The sequence below is a fragment of the Zosterops lateralis genome, assembly GCF_965231275.1.
Source record: "Zosterops lateralis genome assembly, chromosome: 9".
Lineage (NCBI taxonomy): Eukaryota > Metazoa > Chordata > Aves > Passeriformes > Zosteropidae > Zosterops > Zosterops lateralis.
In genome coordinates this window covers 27,364,528-27,381,064 of record NC_139769.1, presented here as the reverse complement: position 1 = coordinate 27,381,064, position 16,537 = coordinate 27,364,528, and the positions used below count along the sequence as shown (strand labels likewise).

Here is a 16,537-nt window from a genome sequence, read left to right as displayed (position 1 = left end):
GTACCCGCAGGCTGTCCTGGGCGCAGCAGGAGGCCGGGCAGCCCCGCATCCCTCCCGCCGCCGCATCGCTCCGCAGCTCTCCCGCTTTCCCGGGGCTGGGCCGGGGGACCCGGGGTAAGGGGCGGTCGGGGGAGGCGGGGGCCCGCGGAGGGCGAGCCGTGCCGAGCCGAGCCGTGCCGAGCCGTGCCGAGCCGTGCCGCGCCGAGCCGTGCCGAGCCGTGCCGAGCCGTGCCGAGCCGAGCCGTGCCGAGCCGTGCCGAGCCGTGCCGCGCCGAGCCGTGCCGAGCCGTGCCGAGCCGTGCCGAGCCGAGCCGTGCCGAGCCGTGCCGTGCCGTGCCGAGCCGTGCCGAGCCGAGCCGTGCCGAGCCGTGCCGAGCCGTGCCGAGCCGAGCCGTGCCGAGCCGTGCCGTGCCGTGCCGAGCCGTGCCGAGCCGAGCCGTGCCGAGCCGTGCCGAGCCGAGCCGCGCCGCGCCGCACGGGGAGGTGCCGGTCCTCGGTCCCCGCCCCTCGCCGCCTCCCGCCCGGCGCCGGCAGCGGCGCGGGGCTCCAAGATGGCTTTGGCCGGGCTGTGCTCGCTGCTGGCCGGCTGCTGCCTGGCCGCGGGCAGCGGCCCCGCCGAGGCGGCGGCGGAGGCGGCGGCCAAGGAGCTGGAGTGCAAGCTGAAGAGCATCACCGTGTCGGCGCTGCCCTTCCTGCGGGAGAACGACCTCAGCATCATGCACGGCCCCTCGGCCGCCGAGCCCAAGCTGCTCTTCTCGGTCCGCAACGATTTCCCCGGCGAGATGGTGGTGGTGGATGACCTGGAGAACACGGAGCTGCCCTACTTCGTGCTGGGTGAGCCTGCGGGGGCGCGGCGGGGCCCCGAGCATCCCCGGCGGCGGGGGCTCCTCCCTGCCCTGCCCTGCCCTGCCCTGCCGTGCCGCACCGGCGGGCGGCGGCCGGGCCCGGGGCCGCACAGCCCCGCTGCACATCCCGCCCCGGGGCCGCCTCGGCCGCTGCACATCCCGCCCCGGGGCCGCCTCGGCCGCTGCACATCCCGCCCCGGGGCCGCCTCGGCCGCTGCACATCCCGCCCCGGGGCCGCACAGCCCCGCTGCAGCATCCTGGCCGAGGTGCCGCGGGCCTGGCGGGCTCCGTGCGCGCCCGCGTTGTCACCCGCGGGGCTCGTCCCCGGCTCGATCGATGGCCACCGGCGGCTTGTGCTGGCGGGAGGCCCGCAGTCTGCTCCTCGCGGGCCCGGCTGGAGGTGACGAGGGTTTCTGCTTTGTCTGCCCCTGAGCAGAGTCACCTTTGCTGCAGCCTGATGGAAAAACACTCCGCTGCCCGGTGTATCCCATCCTGCCTGTGCCTGCTGCCTCCCATGCTTCTGCCCCCAGGTTTTGGGCTCTGGCCTCTTCACAAGGTCTGGGTGGTTCCCACCTGCTCTTCATCCTCTGGGTGAGGCTTATCTGCCCTTATCTCATGGGCTCCTTAATTTTTCTTCCACCAGAAAAACCCCAACAATTTCCCTCTTTGTTTATGCAGAGTGAGGCCTCCACCTCTTGTCTGCAGGGCCCTGCTTCCCTCCTCACCACCTGGGACAAGTCACTGAGATGTTTCATTTTTGGTGACATTGGTGAAGAACGTCAGTTCCTTGCCCACACATAACATCCTGCCCTGGGAAAATGCCACCATCACTTCCCTACAGCCCCACAGCAGCTGTGTCACCTCCTGCAAGCCTTGTCCATCTGTTGCTTCTCTGGCTGCACCTTGGGTGTCCCGTGAAGTTCTCAAAATGCCACCCTTGTTTGGGTGTTGGCCCACAAATGGGGACCTGGTGTGTTGCTTGATGTGACATTGCCCTGCTGTACCACCCTCGTGTATAGCAGTGACCCCAGACTGGGTTTATTTCCCAGCAGCTCATCACTTCCATGGCCTGTGGACCCCTCCACATGCTAACCCCCCCGGTCCTGCTGGCTGGGTGGGCTTGGGGCAGCCCTGGCTGCTGGGGGGCGTCCCCCTTCTCCCGGGAGGGCGGCAGAGACAGGCCTGGGGCTGCTGTACCGTGGGGAGGGTGTGGGGACAGCCGGGGGTGTCTGTCCGGAGTGGGGGCTGTGTGGGGAGGGCTGGGCCGTGTCCCCGTCTCGGGCCCGAGCCCCGTGCTGCGGGATGCTGCGGGATGCTGCGGCGGAGGCCCGAGAGCGTTGCTGTGGCAACAAGGCAGCGGCGCTGCGGATGCTGGGGATGGCCGCCAGCCCCCGCCCCGTGATGTCCCCGAGGCCACCCCAGGGCTTGTCCCCTGCCCCCCTCCGAGCCCATCCCGTGGAGCCAGACCCCGATGGGCCCCGGGATCTCGGGTGCTGCCAGCAGGGACCACCTGGGTGGAGATCGGGAGGAGGTTCCCGGGCATGACCCCAGCCCATACTGTCGGGTTTTCCTCAGGGAATTTTCAAATCCATGAGGTACCACACACTGGGCAGCACGGGAAAGAAGCTGCCTGCCCTGGCAGCCCCCACTGCATTGATGATGCCTGGCAAGGGTTTGGTTTTGCCAGGCAAACAGAAGGATGACAAGCCCTGTGCCAGAGCACCCTGATGTCCTGGTGCTGGCCAGGCTCTCTGGGGCAGTGCTGCTTGGGACATTGATCTCCCAAAAACATGACCGTGCATGGTGTTATTCCAGCCCCCAGTGTGCAGGGCTTTGGGCTGTGGAGACACAGAGGTGATCCCAGTTCAAGTCTTCCTGCCTGGAATGCTGGGGCTGGGCTGGCAAGAGGGGGCACCTTGTGGGTCCCCTTTTAGCCAAGGGTTTGGCTTGGTGACTTCTGGGAAATGCCATGTTACATCTTCCCCTCTCCTGTGAGACAAGGGCTTGCCCTGAGGCTGGCTTGGCCCCTTTGCCATCTGTGGGTGTTACTGTTCTGTGCTGTTTTACCATGTGGGGGTGTTGTTTTTATTATTATAATTTTTGTAGTTATTATTATTGTTATTGCTACTACTACTACCACCACTATTAGCCTGGACACTGTTTTTGCATGGCAGAAGCTCTGAAATACACAGAAGTCTTTTAAGGCCCAGACTTGGCAACTCAGAGGCTGCAACCTCTGGATCTGGAGGCTCCCCTGCCCCAAATACCCAAGAGCATCAGTGCTGTCACTGCACACTTGCTGGGGGCATGGCTGTGTCAGGTTGATGCCTGGAACTGGTGTGAGTGGCTGTTTGTGTTTTTACAAGCCCTCATGCAGGGACTGGAGTGTGTGTTTGAGCATCTTTCCAGAAATGTGGCTTCACACAGTGCTGCTTGCACCATCCCTGGCAAACTCCAGACCCGTTAATTGCACCCACCTCGCTGGGTTTGAATGTATTATAAATAATATTTTGGAGTGGGGGATAATCCCCACACACCACTGGTCTGGTTCAGCGTCTGAACCAGGGGGAACTGGGCAGCTGCTTCCTCTGCTCTGGTGGTTTTCAGGTCTAGAGCTTCTGCGCAGAAAAGGGGTTCCCAAGGGAAGGTAAGCTACTACCCTGGCTGACAGGCTTGGACCAGACCCAGGTGCTGCCCCTGATCAGGAAGGGCCTAGTTTTGGGCTGGAAGCACCATGAAGTGCTCCACAGAAGCTCATGGCAGTGGCACCTTGGCTCCCTTATGGGGGGTCTCCCCATGCCTCAGTTTCCCCTCAGAGAGGGTGTGAGCATGCAGGTAGGTGGCTGCAGTAGGGGAGTGAGTGAGAGGAGCAGCTGGGAGAGGGTCTGGATCAGGGAGCCAGAGGATGGTGGGAGACCTCCAGTCTCCCTCAAATTCTTCCTAAGTAATTCAGGGTTTTTTGAGATTGGCAAGTTTTCATGGACACTAGCATGTGTGGTTCCCCTGCCTTGGTGACACCTCCCTGCCACAGTGGCCAAAGCAGGCATCCCACTGATGGATGCATGGATTTTTCTCCCAACTCAGGATGTGCTGGGGTCTTTTGGAGAGCCATGTGTGGTGCTTGTTAAAGCTGAAGTGCTGGGGGGAGATGTTGAACTAGGCACGCCAAAAATGGCTGTGATCCTGACCCCTGATAACCCCCGATGGGAAGCTCCAGTAACATAAATTAATGATGGGCTTTATATTTATCTTTACACAAGAGGGTGAGGCAGTGCTTGCTGCCTGCTTTCTTTGCACCTTTGCTGGGTCTCACCCTCCCTGCTGTGTCCATCCCAGTGCCAGCGACAGCTGTGAGTGCCTTGGTGCTCAGACCTCCCAAACATGGGGACCTGCTGTCCGCTCCTCTGTCCCTCCAAAAGCAGATGGGCTGTCTGTGGGGTTATGACTTCTGCTCTAGGAGGAGGTGAGATGCTTGGACAAGGCTTTTCCCTGCTTTGCAGCTCTTTTTGCTAATGAGTGGAGCAAGTTTTAACTGCGCTGGCTGCCTTCTTGCACATGTGCTGCCTCACTGCCTGCGTTTGCTTGGGAGCAGCTCAGGGCTCTCACAATAAACCCCACAGTGGTTTATATGTTTATCCCCAAAGGGACTCCAACACCATCTCCCCATTTTACTGTAGGGTTTTCTCCCACCTCCTGAATTTTTGGGAAGTGCTGAGGGTGTGGGAGCCGGGATGGGGCCGCTTGCTGTGCACCAGGCTGCCTGCATTTAGTGTCACCTGCTTTCATCCTGCTCTCATCCTGCTGTAAATCAAGCAAACCTTCATTTGGAGTGGTGGCCTTTCATCTTGTTTTGTGTTTGTGGCGTTAGTTGTATTTTTTTCCTGAAGGGAGGAAGCGTTTTGCTGGTTGGTGGCCATTAAGAAATGCTAATTTGCAGCTCAATATTCCCTGTCCGCTCGCCTTCACACCCCCTTCTCCCTCACTGCTTGGCTCGGCAGCATCTAGCCACATTTGATATGTCATTAACTGGATTCACACTCCTGCAGGCTGCTAATTTTTTTTGGGCCCCATCCTTTGCAGGTTATAAAGCAGCACGAGGGGTATTTATGAGCATCCTGGCTTCCCTCAGCCCCTTGGGCTCAACGGAGATTTGTGATGCAATTAAAAGCCCCGCCAAAGACGGTGTCTTTGACTCCTTCGCCTTCTCTGTAATGCAATAAATGTTTGAAAAGTAAAGTCTTGAAATACCTTTTTGAGAGTAAAATCGACTTGAGAAATGAGGAAGCAGAGCTGACAGGTTGAACTCGTGCTTTCTGGGTGCCAGATATTTCAAGATCTTGAAATACTGGATGGTTTTTTTGCATGCTGGTATTTTTTTTTTTCTTTTGAGCGTGGAGGAGCTGAAGGAGCTGCTTCTGCCTCTCCAGGTTCCCAGCCCAGTTGGTGTGCTCTGAAATAGGACAGTGCAGCCCCTCATCTCCCCACTTCCCACTCCCCACTGCCCTCCCGGGAGCCTCAGCAGCAGAGGATGGGAGACGGTTCTTAACTTCAATGACTTTAATAGATTATCATAAACTCCAGCCTTAATACAAGCTGTCATGATTTCAAATTATCTTACTTTTAAATTAAATAGATTCCTTTTTAAATACAAAATCAATTCTAATTTTTTAGAGGGGTGAGATTTTTCAAAGGCACCGATGAGCTGGGCATATTTAACTGCTCTTGAATATCTCCCCGAAATATCTAATCAATTTTTTTTTTTTGCTAAATCCTAGCTAAGCTCTTGGCTCTACTGCTGGAGGCTCTGGCCCTGACTTCTCTGGGTTAATAACAGGATAGCAGAGGGGGGGGTTGCAGGGATATGAGGCAGATCAGGGAGGGATGTGGCTGCTGCTAATCGGGGTGACGGCCACTGGAGCGCCCACCCGCCCCGGCTCTGGCCAGATGTGACACCCATCAGCTCTCATCCTCATCCCACACATCCCCCTGCTGCTGTGGACTGCTGGAGATGGTGTCCTCCTGCTCTGTCCTCTGCCCCCAGCTCCTAAAGGGCCCTGGAGGAGGCAAGCAGGAGCCAAGAGGCTGCAAGGTTGCATTATCCCACACTTTTTTCCAGTTCCATGTCAAGTGAGAAGAGCATCCTGTTGAGCTTTGTTCCTGTCACCTAGATCTGGATGCTGGCTGTGGGACCCAAAGCTGTTGGCACACAGGGCAGATCTTTGGTGCCAGCTCTCCATGGTGGGAAGCAACTCTTGGGGTGTTGCAGTGCCATTCCCTGGCTTGACTTAATTCCCAGGGGCAGCCCCACCAGAGGCCCCCTTCCCATCATATGTCACCATCTCATGGGAGCAGACTGTTGCAGAGGGCTGCAGCAGGGCTGTCTCCACCATGGGGCCCCCAGAGTGAACCTTGCACCAGGGAATAGGTGTAATGGTGAAATAATGAAGCAAATATTAAGAAATTCTAAAGTACCTAGAGAATAACCAAGTTAAATTATACCAAGGGAGCTCAATTGCCTCGCTTAGATTGATTGAATTACTAAATGAGCCTGACTAATGGAATGGAGTGGATATATCGGACTTTTACTCGAGATCCTGAAATAATTTCTCTAATAAGATTGTGAGCCATTAATTGAACTTGGCTTTGATCCTGGACACTGTCGCATGCTCTGAAACCTGCTGGTGTGATCTGTGCATGCTCTGAAACCTGCTGGTGTGATCTGTGCTCTGGCAGGCCCAGCCAGGGGACAGCTGCTGTCATTTTCCTGCTGGGTGGCTTGGAAGGCAGCCGGGGGATTCACCTGGGGAGGTCCCAGGAGCTGGGGTGGGGAAGGGAACCCAAAACACCCCATCTCAGCTGCCCTCCTGCCCCTTAGCAACCCCCATCCTGGCAGGAGGATTCACTGAATTCCTCCCTGCTGCCAGCAGCTGATCACCTGACTGGGGTCTGAACCCTGTTTCCATGAATTTGAGATGGATGCTTGGGGTGTCTGCCTACTGAAAATCCAGGAGTGTCCCTTGCTACTTCCTCCTGGAGTGGTTGCTGCTGGTGGTGGAACATTGTTGTAGCCCCTAGAGTGCTGCTGGCTGTCTGGTCTGCTGTGTGAGATGTCTGTCCCCAAGGCTTGGGGGCCTCCAGAGTTTCCAGCAAAGCAGAGAGGGATCTATCAAGGGGATGCATCCTACGCTGGAGCACCTGGTGGGGCAGGACATGCTCATCTAATAGCAATATCTAATAGCTCATTTAATAATTGGCTGAAAACTGCTGGTGGGGCCCCATTCCAGCCCCTCCTCTTGTCCACACAGTGTAACCACATCCCTTTTCCAGCTGGGTCCAGAGCCTGCAGTGAGGTGACTTGCACAGAGCTACTGAAGCACCAGGGACACCCCATTCCTGGTACCATTCCCTCTTCCAGGCAATGGAGCCCAGCACCAACCTCACTTATGAGTAGGGGCAGCCCTTAAAACCTCATGGCAGGGTGGGAAATGCTGCAGGAAAGCTGACAGCATCCCAGGGAGGAGCAGGGAGTCCCCTGTGGCCAAACTGGGGGCGATGGGAGCTCAGGAGGGAAGCACAGTGTACACGTCCCCATCCTCACAGACACCTTGTCCCAGTGCCGTGCCCATTGCAGACTCACTCTCTTGCTGGGCATGGACATTCTGGTGACATGGAGGATATACAGGGCCTCTTGTATATTTTTTTTCCTTAACCAGTGAGAAAAAAAAAAGTAAGGAATAAGGATTTCGTCTCTGGGAACCCGTTGCCACAGCAACGGCGCATTCAGCTGGCTCCAGCGGCAGCAGGGCTGGGAGGGGATCTCACTGACCCAGAAAGCAGTGAGGGGACTGAGATGTGGGGCTGCTGGGCCTTTCCAGGGGGCTGGCAGGGTCGGGCAGGTTGGGCAGGGAACCAGCACTCAGCCAAGGGGGCTCCTGGTCCCCTGTTTTGTCTCCCTTCTTGAATGTCTCAATCCATGTCCAGGCAGGGATGCTCAGGCTTGGTCCTGTTCCTGCCCTGAGACCTGTCCCAGTTTTGGGGACTGGGCTGACCATGTGGGCACCTGTCAAACACCCCCAAAGATTTCTGGTTTTACACCTTTGGAATTGGCTGTGGTTCCACTGCTGGAGGGGACCCTTGGGCAGCCATACTGAAGCCCTGATGCCACTGTCTCACCTCTGCCCACCTGTCCATGTGCTAGAGGCATTTGCTCCTGGGCTGCATCCCATATTTTATTTTATTTTATTTTATTTTATTTTATTTTATTTTATTTTATTTTTTATTTCATATTTTATTTTATTTTACTTTCTTTTATGCTCTTCTGTGCTCTTCCATGCTATTCTATTTTGTCTCATTCTGTTTAATTTTATATTCTATTATGTTTTATTTTTTTCACGGTCTCTCAGCCAGCTAAACGGAGACTGAAATCATCTCTCTTGGAGCCTTGCTGCAGAGCAGTCCTTCAAATGAAGGAATTTTTGCCTGGTGGGATTAAGGCAGTGCCTGGATGATGACAGCTCTGTCATTTAAGACTGGTTGTCCTTTTACTTGCAAATTGCTGGGCTCTGGCATCTCTGCAGCTGTGGCTGGTGGCTCATCCCAAACAGCAGCTGGGGGATTTGTCTAGATAAGGGAAGATTTTTGATTGCCAAGTTCTGGCTGTCCCACTACAGCTTTTTGCTGAGGAATCACCCAGAGGAGAGCGTGCCCTGCTCCCATGGGCTGTGTTGGTGTTTCTGACCCTGTTTTCCTGCCCTGCAGCTGGGGGTCCTTGGGATGGATGCTCACCTGGTGCTGGGCTCTTTGGAGCCTGGTGTGGGATGTGGTTAAGATGACCCCACACTTTGCTTTGCTCTGGGGTCTCTTTTGCTGGTGATGGGCTGAGGAAGGGCTCTGAGCCTGTTCCCTCCGTGGTTCCTGCCTGCAGAGCCTCAGATCCACTGGGAAGTGGGCAGGGACTTTTTTAAACATTCATATTTGAAGGGAAGTAAGGGATCCTTGAGGGACTCTCTGGCTGGTGGTGGCTCATGGGTCACAGAAGTTTGGGGTCTGCAGCCCTGACATGAGAGGGGACACAATCCCTTTTCTGGTCAGCTCTGAGGCTTCTCAGTAATTAGCATGACTAATGAGCATAGCAGAGCAAGCAGCTTGGGAGATGCAGAGAGCTGGCTTTGCTCCTGCAGGGAGCTGATCCAGCTGAAAACTGACCTGGTGGAGGAAAGAGATTGGAGAATCCCAAAACTGTAGAGTGGTTTGGGTTGGAAGGGACCTTAATGCTCATCTCGTTCCACACCCTGTTGTGGGCAGGGACAACTTCCTCTACCCCAGGTGGCTCCAAGCCCCATCCAGCCTGGCCTTGGACACTTCCAGGGATCCAGGGGCAGCCACAGCTTCTCTGGGCACCCTGTGGCAGGGCCTGCCCACCCTCATGGAGGAGGATTTCTTCCCAAGGTTGGATGAAGGGCAGGAGAAGGTGTCAGGAGGTGCCAATGCTCTTAGTTGGACACGTCACATCTGCTTGGCCTGGTGAGGGCTGTACTGCCCTGTGAGTGCTTCCCAAACCAGGTCAGTGGTCCAAGGGAAACCATAGCCTGTTTGCCAGAGCCCTTTGGGATGGAGGCCTGTCTGATGTGTACAGGCCTTGACCTTGTTTTTTGGGAGCGGCACCTCCTTTTCCTCCCTCCTGCACCCCTGCCCTCCTCCCCTGCCCAAAAACCCAGCTGCCATATCACCGTCACAACACAGTGGCTGCCTGGGAAGGCAGATATTAGCAACCCCGAAATATCCCCGGGACAGGCTCTTGTGTGATGGGAGACAGTTACCATGGAAACCTCCTTCAAATTAAAAAAAAAAAAAGAAAAAAAAAAACCAAGAAAAAAAAACTCCTGAAATTTAAAGCAGCCCTTGTAGCTCAGAGGAGCTGTAGACCTTATTATGGGTTTTGGCAACCCCCCTTTTTCTTTTATTTGTTCCAGCTAAAAGCTCCAGGAGGCAAGGCAATTAATTTGGCATCCCAAGGGGAGTGGGAGAGTGAGGGTACAGTGCTGGGGACCAGATTCCCGGGCTGGCAGGAGCCTGGAACTTCCCAGTGCCACTGCCCTGCAGCCTCCAAACACCCTCCTCTAGTGGGGCTCCTCCAACACAGAGGAAGAAGCAGGGCAGTTTTTTAGTAGAGGTGGCTTAATGGGTTAAAAGACCTTTTCTAGAGGCATGCATGGAGTGTTTGTGAGGGGATGGGGTGAGTGGAGAGGTCAGGGCACTGCAGGAGGGGTGAGGGTTGGGAAAAGCACTGCAAATGGCAGCTGCAGCATGGGGCTGGGTGGCTCAGCAGGGGCCAGGAGGGGGCTTGTCCTTATGAGGGTGGCAGGAGGAGGCAGTGCCCTTTCTCCTGCAGGAAGGGCAGCAGCATGGCAGGGAGGCTGCTGTGTGGATCAGGCTGCTGTGTGGCTGGCTTTGGTAGGGAAGGGGGATGCTTGGTGGGGGAGACATCCCACTCCCAAATTTTCTCTCTTCTGCAGCAGTGGCCGCAGGGTCTGTGAATGGCTGCTGTGCTCTCGGCCCATTTGCTCCCTTAATGATGTCCCCAGTGTCTGCAGCCTCTGGGAAATCTCCTGTTTGAGCTGCAGAGACTGCCCTGCCTCCCACTGCCTTGGGCTGGCCCCGAGCTCCCCTGGGCACAGCTTTCCCAGTGGTGGTTGTGCCAGTGCAGAGCTGTTCTGCCATCCCAGTGCTGCACCTCCCAACCTTCCCCAAATTGCTGAGCCAGAAATAGCTTCGCTCTGTGTTGGCTTCTTTGGGAGAGCTCTGGAGAGGAGCAGTGAGGGGACTCGAGAGCTGTCATGCTGCTGTGGAGTTGCTGGCTCTCCTGCTGGCCAAGGGGGCAAGCCAGGAGTTTGTCTTTGCACACATGACATGTATGGCCTGGCAGTCTAGGGGGAATTATAAATGTCTTTGCTGGTCCATGAGCTGCAAGGATCTCAATCCAGCTCATGCCAAGTTGCAGCTTCAGTCGTCTGGGATGTGTGTCCAAGCATCTGCAAGCAAGGCAGTGCCTGAAACATCCTTCCAGGGAAAAAGGAAACCAATTTTATTAGTTTTTCAGCAGGAGCTGCTCTGGGAGTGCTTTGGGTGCACTGTGGTCATGGTGTGCTCAGACTTGGTGGGCAGGAGAAATAGCTCAGCTCCCTCCATGGATGGTGGGAGGGGATTCAGCCTTGGACTTGGGCTGGCTTCCACAGCTTTTATTATTGTGTTTCTGCCTTTTTGTGCTTGCAGAGCAAGGCACATCTCTGGTTAGCCCTGGAGGACTCAGCCTCAGCCCCAGCATGCCCCCACAGTCCATCCATGCTGTGGCACAAACTGGGAGGAAGGGGTGTCCTGCAGGAACTGGGGCTGCTGGGGGATGTGGAGGTTCCTGGGAAGTAGTGCTCATCTCCCCATGGGATGGGGGTGGCACAGACAGCCTGGGGTGTGTCTGGCCTCCTTGTAATTAAAGCTCAGGGCTGGGTCTTCCCAGCTTTCACGTGGTGGGGATGGAAGGCAGTGTGGATGTGAAACCACTGTGCCAGCAACAGGGCAGTACCAGGGTAATGGAGGGAGGGCAGGAAAGGAAGGACTGTGAGGAGGGAGGAGAGGCACAGTGCCAGGAGTTAGCAAATAACTGCAGGAGCCACACAGAAGCCAAGGGGCTTTAGGAGCAGTGATGGCAGAGCCACTCGCTGTGGGTGTGAGCCACAGCATCTTTGGTGGCTTCTTGAAGCTATTGCACACTGACCTCAGTGAAGTGACCTTTGGAGTGAATCCCAGCAGGAATTAATGGCTGGTTTCACACCAGGTGGCAGCATCCAGGTCCTGGGAACAGCACTGCAAGAGACATGGCTATGTAGTCAGTGGGTTTCTGGCCAAGAGAGGGAGGAGATGCCAGCAGGAAATGGCAGGAGGTAGTGGCAGGCTGGCCTGTTGAGCCCTGGACTCAGCAGCAGCCAGAACTGGTGGGATTAAGGCAAAGATGTTGCTGTAAATGCAGGAGTTTACAGTTACTGGTGCTCAGAGTCCAGCAGGGTTCTTTGCTCTTGAAATACTGAAAATAAAGCTGACTCCTCACCTTGATTTGATTTTCTTTGCTGCTTGTTTGCTAAAATGGGCTCCTGCTTCTCTGGTGCAGGAGTAAGAGGCAGCAGCCCCTTGCTTAGAAACTCCCTGGTCATCAACATGGGAGTGCTGTCCTGGCTAGGACAACTCTTTTGTGCTTGGTTGGGCTGAAGCACCGACTCCATCCCCTTTTTTCTGGCCATCTCCAATTTCAGCACTGGACCAAGAGAATTGAGTAGATTTCCCTTCCTCTTTCCCACGCAAATGCAAGGAAACTTTCTGCCTGTGGTTGTGACATTGGGATTCCCACTTCCCACTGCCAAGGGAGCCCTACCTGACAAGACAGGTAAATACAGGCAGGGCTGTACTGCTGCCGTGTGAGGGCACTAAAGCTGATGGGTGCTGAAACCCAAGAGCAGTGTTACATAATATGGACTGCAATGCAGAAGCTCTTCCTTAATTTTTAATTATCCAGTTACCGCACGTTTGTGGCGCTCAGCTTGGGATGCGAAGCTGGCCCGTGCACACGTGGGAAGGGCCTTGGCTGGGGAAGGTGACAGGAAAGCCTTCTCTCATGTTCCTGTCCCTGGTGGCATGGCAGGAAGAAATGAATCCCCATGGCACCGAGCTGGGCTGGGTGGTGGTGGCTGGAGAGGATGCTCTGCACCTATCCGGGGGACTCAGGGATGTCCTGCTGGGACTTAGGGACAGGGGGAGGAGGTTTGTGTGCAGCTCTCCAAAGGCCTTTGAGGTTTCTCTGGTTCTCAGTGTTGGAGGAGTGTAAGGCTCCATGGTCATTTTGCACCCAGGTTTCCTGTAAAGCCCCAGCTGCCTCTCAGCTGGGTGGGTTTGTTGGGATGCAGGAGAAGCTGCCGAGGAGCTGTTGCAGACCTCCGCTGTGAAGCACCATTTCCTCCCCTCTCTATTTCTCTCCCTCTTTCAAATCCCCACTCTGCACTTTCTGTCCTTCCTACAAAGGCAGCTGCCTCGGAGCAGCTTGGGCTTCAAAGTTCCCAAAATAACAAAGGTTAAAATAAATTTAAAAAAAAAGAAAAAAAAAAAAGTGTTGCTAAAAGATCAAGTCAGTGCCCCACTTGCACCTGGGCTCAGAGCTTCAAAGGGGCTGCAAAGAACCCCCCACGATGTCCATGGCTGGGCTTCTCAATGCTTGTGGTCCTGTCTTCACCCTCCTGCAGTCACAGGAGATTTTGTAGCAGCCAGGATGAGGCTGCAGGTAACTGGAAGGGGCAGAGGGTCCTGCTGCTTTTGCCACCTGAGGGGACAATTGGAGAAAGAAGATTGGAGGAGGCGGTTGTGGTGGTGAGCAGAGCAGCGTGGGTGAGGTGGGTGCCCCAGGGCTGTGTCCTGCACCCACCAGCCCTGTCTCCTGGCCAGGCAGGTGGGCAAACAGCTCCTCTGTGCCCATTGTGTGCTTTGTGCCTCTGCTGGCTCTGCTGATTTATACAGATCATCAATATGACAATTATATACACCTGCAAATTTAATTACCTCAATTTTCATCAGGCAGCGACAGATTTATACCTCTGTTCAGTTCCTGTAAATCTCAAAGAAGCTTGACTAGACCCAAAAGTCTTCCTATTGATCACCGTGCACTGGCTGGTCTCTGGCTGTCTTGACAAGCTCTTCTTTCAAGAGTGATAAATTTGAAATGCACGGTTAACTTTTTCCCCTTCTACATCTTTCTTCCTCTTTTTTTTTTTTTTTCTTTTCATTCTGCCTTTTCCATCTTTCAAAGCCTCCCCACAAACTTGAAAATGGAGCTTGAAATCATGTAAGAGCTTCTAAGCACCAAAGAGTTTATGATGCAGCTCATACCTGCCATCTCCATCCCTTTCCCTGAGAAAGGGATTGTTCCCATTGTTCTCTCCAGGACAGGTGGGAGGAAGAGGAGGATCACCTCTTGGAAAAGCTCTTAGCCTAGCTGTGGATAGGAGAGCAGACAAGGTTATTTTGGTCCTGTTTCACTCCCCGTGTTTCAGAAAACCAACAGGTCGTGGCTCTGCCCCCAGGGAGATGAGGAACAAGTAGCTGTGCTTGTTCCCTGTGCTGAGCACAGAAATGCCAGAATAACATCTGATTTTCCTGACCTCTCTGCCTTGGCACGATGAGTACCTACACAGATGAGTGTGTAGGAGTGAGCTGAAGTTCACCCTTGAGGTGCAGCCCGTGTCATCACTGTAGAGCACCCCCTCACAGCCCCCTCTGGTCCACTACCAGTGCCTGACCTCCCCTGTACAACATGCTCTGATGTCTTGCTAAGTGCCTGGCAGATGGGCTGGAGTGGCCAGCCATTTCCTTCCCTGCCGGTCCGTGATGGATATAAATAGTCCTTTGCCTCCCCGTGAAAATTGCTGGCTGGCTTGTGGAGCTGAAGGGAATCTTGGCAAGTGTCTTGGGTCTGTAGGGTCTGGCAGCACGGAGGGCTGGCATTTGGAAAGGGGGAGCTTCTGGCTGGGTGTTAAGAGGCTCTGGCACTAGGAGGGGGCTGCCCTGGGATACCCCCTCCTCCAATGCCTGGGGGAGCAGAGGGTCTCAACCACTCCCAAAGGGACACATGGATGCAGGATGCATCCTTGAAAGGTGGCCTGGGTAGCACAAAGCTGGCTTTGCAGTCACTCCTGAGCCTCAAGAGACTGGGCAGTGTGGGGGTAGTGGGTTGTTGTCCCTTGGCATCTGCAGCCAGCACTGATAATTGAGGAAAAAAAAAGTTAAAACTGCAGGATATCTGTATATGGTCCTTTCCCTGCTGCCCTGGTCTGTGCTGCAGGGATTTCTTGACCTAGGATGTGCCTCTGGGCTCTCTGGCTCAATAGCTGCTGGTGCCTCTGTCTTCCCTGAATTCAGTACCTTTTGCTGTGCTTTCATACTTTATGGTGGATGAAAAAGAACCTTTTGTTGTTTTTTACACACATAAATCCTTGCAAAGTGAGAAATAGTGAATAACCATTGCCTTTCCCACTGCCCCACAGGCCTGATGGTTTTATAGGTTTTTATCATGTCCTCACTGTGTTGTTTGGTTCCTCTACTGAGGAGTCCTAACACAGTTGGTTTCTCCTCTTCTCAAAGCCATTTGCAACATCTCATCTTCCTCGTACCCCTCCTCCAAGCCTCCCAAGCTTTGCCTCTTCCGTTTCGAGATGGTTGACCTGAATATCACTTGCAGGATTCCAGATCAGCTTGCTTTCACCAAGGTTGAGTTTCACCTGCCCACTTGCTTGCCCGCTTTCCTTCCTGCACTTCTCAGCTTCAGCTTTGAGAAGACTAAATTTAGCCTTGGTGACCAACTTTGTCATTCACCTCCTCTTCCAGAGCGTTTCTGAGCAGCCAAGGTCCTGACAAAGATCTCTGTGGGGCTTCTTGGTAACCTCCTTTCTTCATGAAAACTAAACCCTTGCTCCTCCCCTACCTGGTGGGCTTCAGGACGACTTTCCTTCTTATCCCAACACCACTATGGTTCTTTGGGAAACTTTGAGGGTGGATTTTGACAAGAACTCTCTGAAACGAGTCTGTCAAATTGGATCACGCTTATTTACTGGCTGAGTGTTGGGTGACCCATATTTACTGATGCACCTACTGGTTCCTCTAACAAAGTCTCCAGGGCACAAGCAGAATTTACTGGTCTTTAATTTCCTTGATGTGCAAGAGCTTTTATAAGAAATTTGGGTTTCCTCTGGCAGGTTTTGCCCCTTGAGTTGCTCACCCTTTTGGAGTGATAGTAGTTGTGTTGGTGGAGTTCTACAGTTCACAGGTTCGTACTATCTGAGCTGAGGGGTTTGTGCCCTCCTTCTCACTGATTTGCTGGGAGAGAATTTAGCCAGGGCACTAATTTTCCATGGCTGATTGGAAGCCTCTCCATCATTTGGACTCTTTCCACAGAGACCTGGTTTTCCCTCTGGGAGAGGTGACATGACAGCATTGCAGGGTGAGATACCAACTGTAGATGTGGTCCTTTCTGGGGTTTTTATATCAGCATGGCATCTTGGAAGTGTATTCACACATTCTCTTTATTTTGATTTGCTCCCTGTCGTGGGTGGGCACTCGGGTTCTTTTGAGCATGACCGTGTCACCCGAGCGTTGGACCAGGAGGTGGATTTGCCTCTCTTCCCACATTTCCTCTGCAGTTCACAGTTACAGCGAATGGGACCAAAGTAACAAGACAGGAGTGAAAATCAAACACCAGCAAATGCCCCAATCTGCTGGTTGTTTTTCCCCCTGGCTTTAGGTCAAAATTGACAAACCTGATGGAAAAATAACCTTGGAGGGGGTGTCACACAGGTGTGGTTGGGCATGTCCTTGGGCTTATGGGGAAGAGCAGGGCAGTGTCATGTTGTGAAGTCAGCAGCTGCAGAGCAAACCCAGTCAGCCCAGGCCCACTAATGATGAATCAGTGTCCTCTGCTCAAAAACAGTTGTGCAGCTCAGCGTCACTCCCAGAGTGATGGAGGGTTTCTTGTTAAAGAAAGGGAGGGGTTAGGGCTCTGGCATATTTGGGACAAAAAAATCCCATTTCAGAGCTAAAGTGTGGCTGCAGCTTTGAAATGTAACTTCTTGGTGACCTTCCCAAAAGCAAAGGCACCCTGCATT

General features: G+C 54.3%; 1 protein-coding gene across 1 annotated transcript in view; it reads left to right on the top strand.

The window, feature by feature from the left end:
• Nucleotides 1-506: 506 nt before the first annotated feature.
• Nucleotides 507-16,537, top strand: part of ASTN1 (astrotactin 1) — a gene marked incomplete at its 3' end in the record, with an annotated part of 52,718 nt that continues 36,687 nt past the window's right edge. The window contains exon 1 of the mRNA XM_083867078.1: nucleotides 507-834. Within this exon, the coding sequence (XP_083723204.1) occupies nucleotides 552-834 (283 nt within the window). The 5' untranslated portion in view covers nucleotides 507-551. The remainder of the gene's footprint in view (nucleotides 835-16,537) is intronic.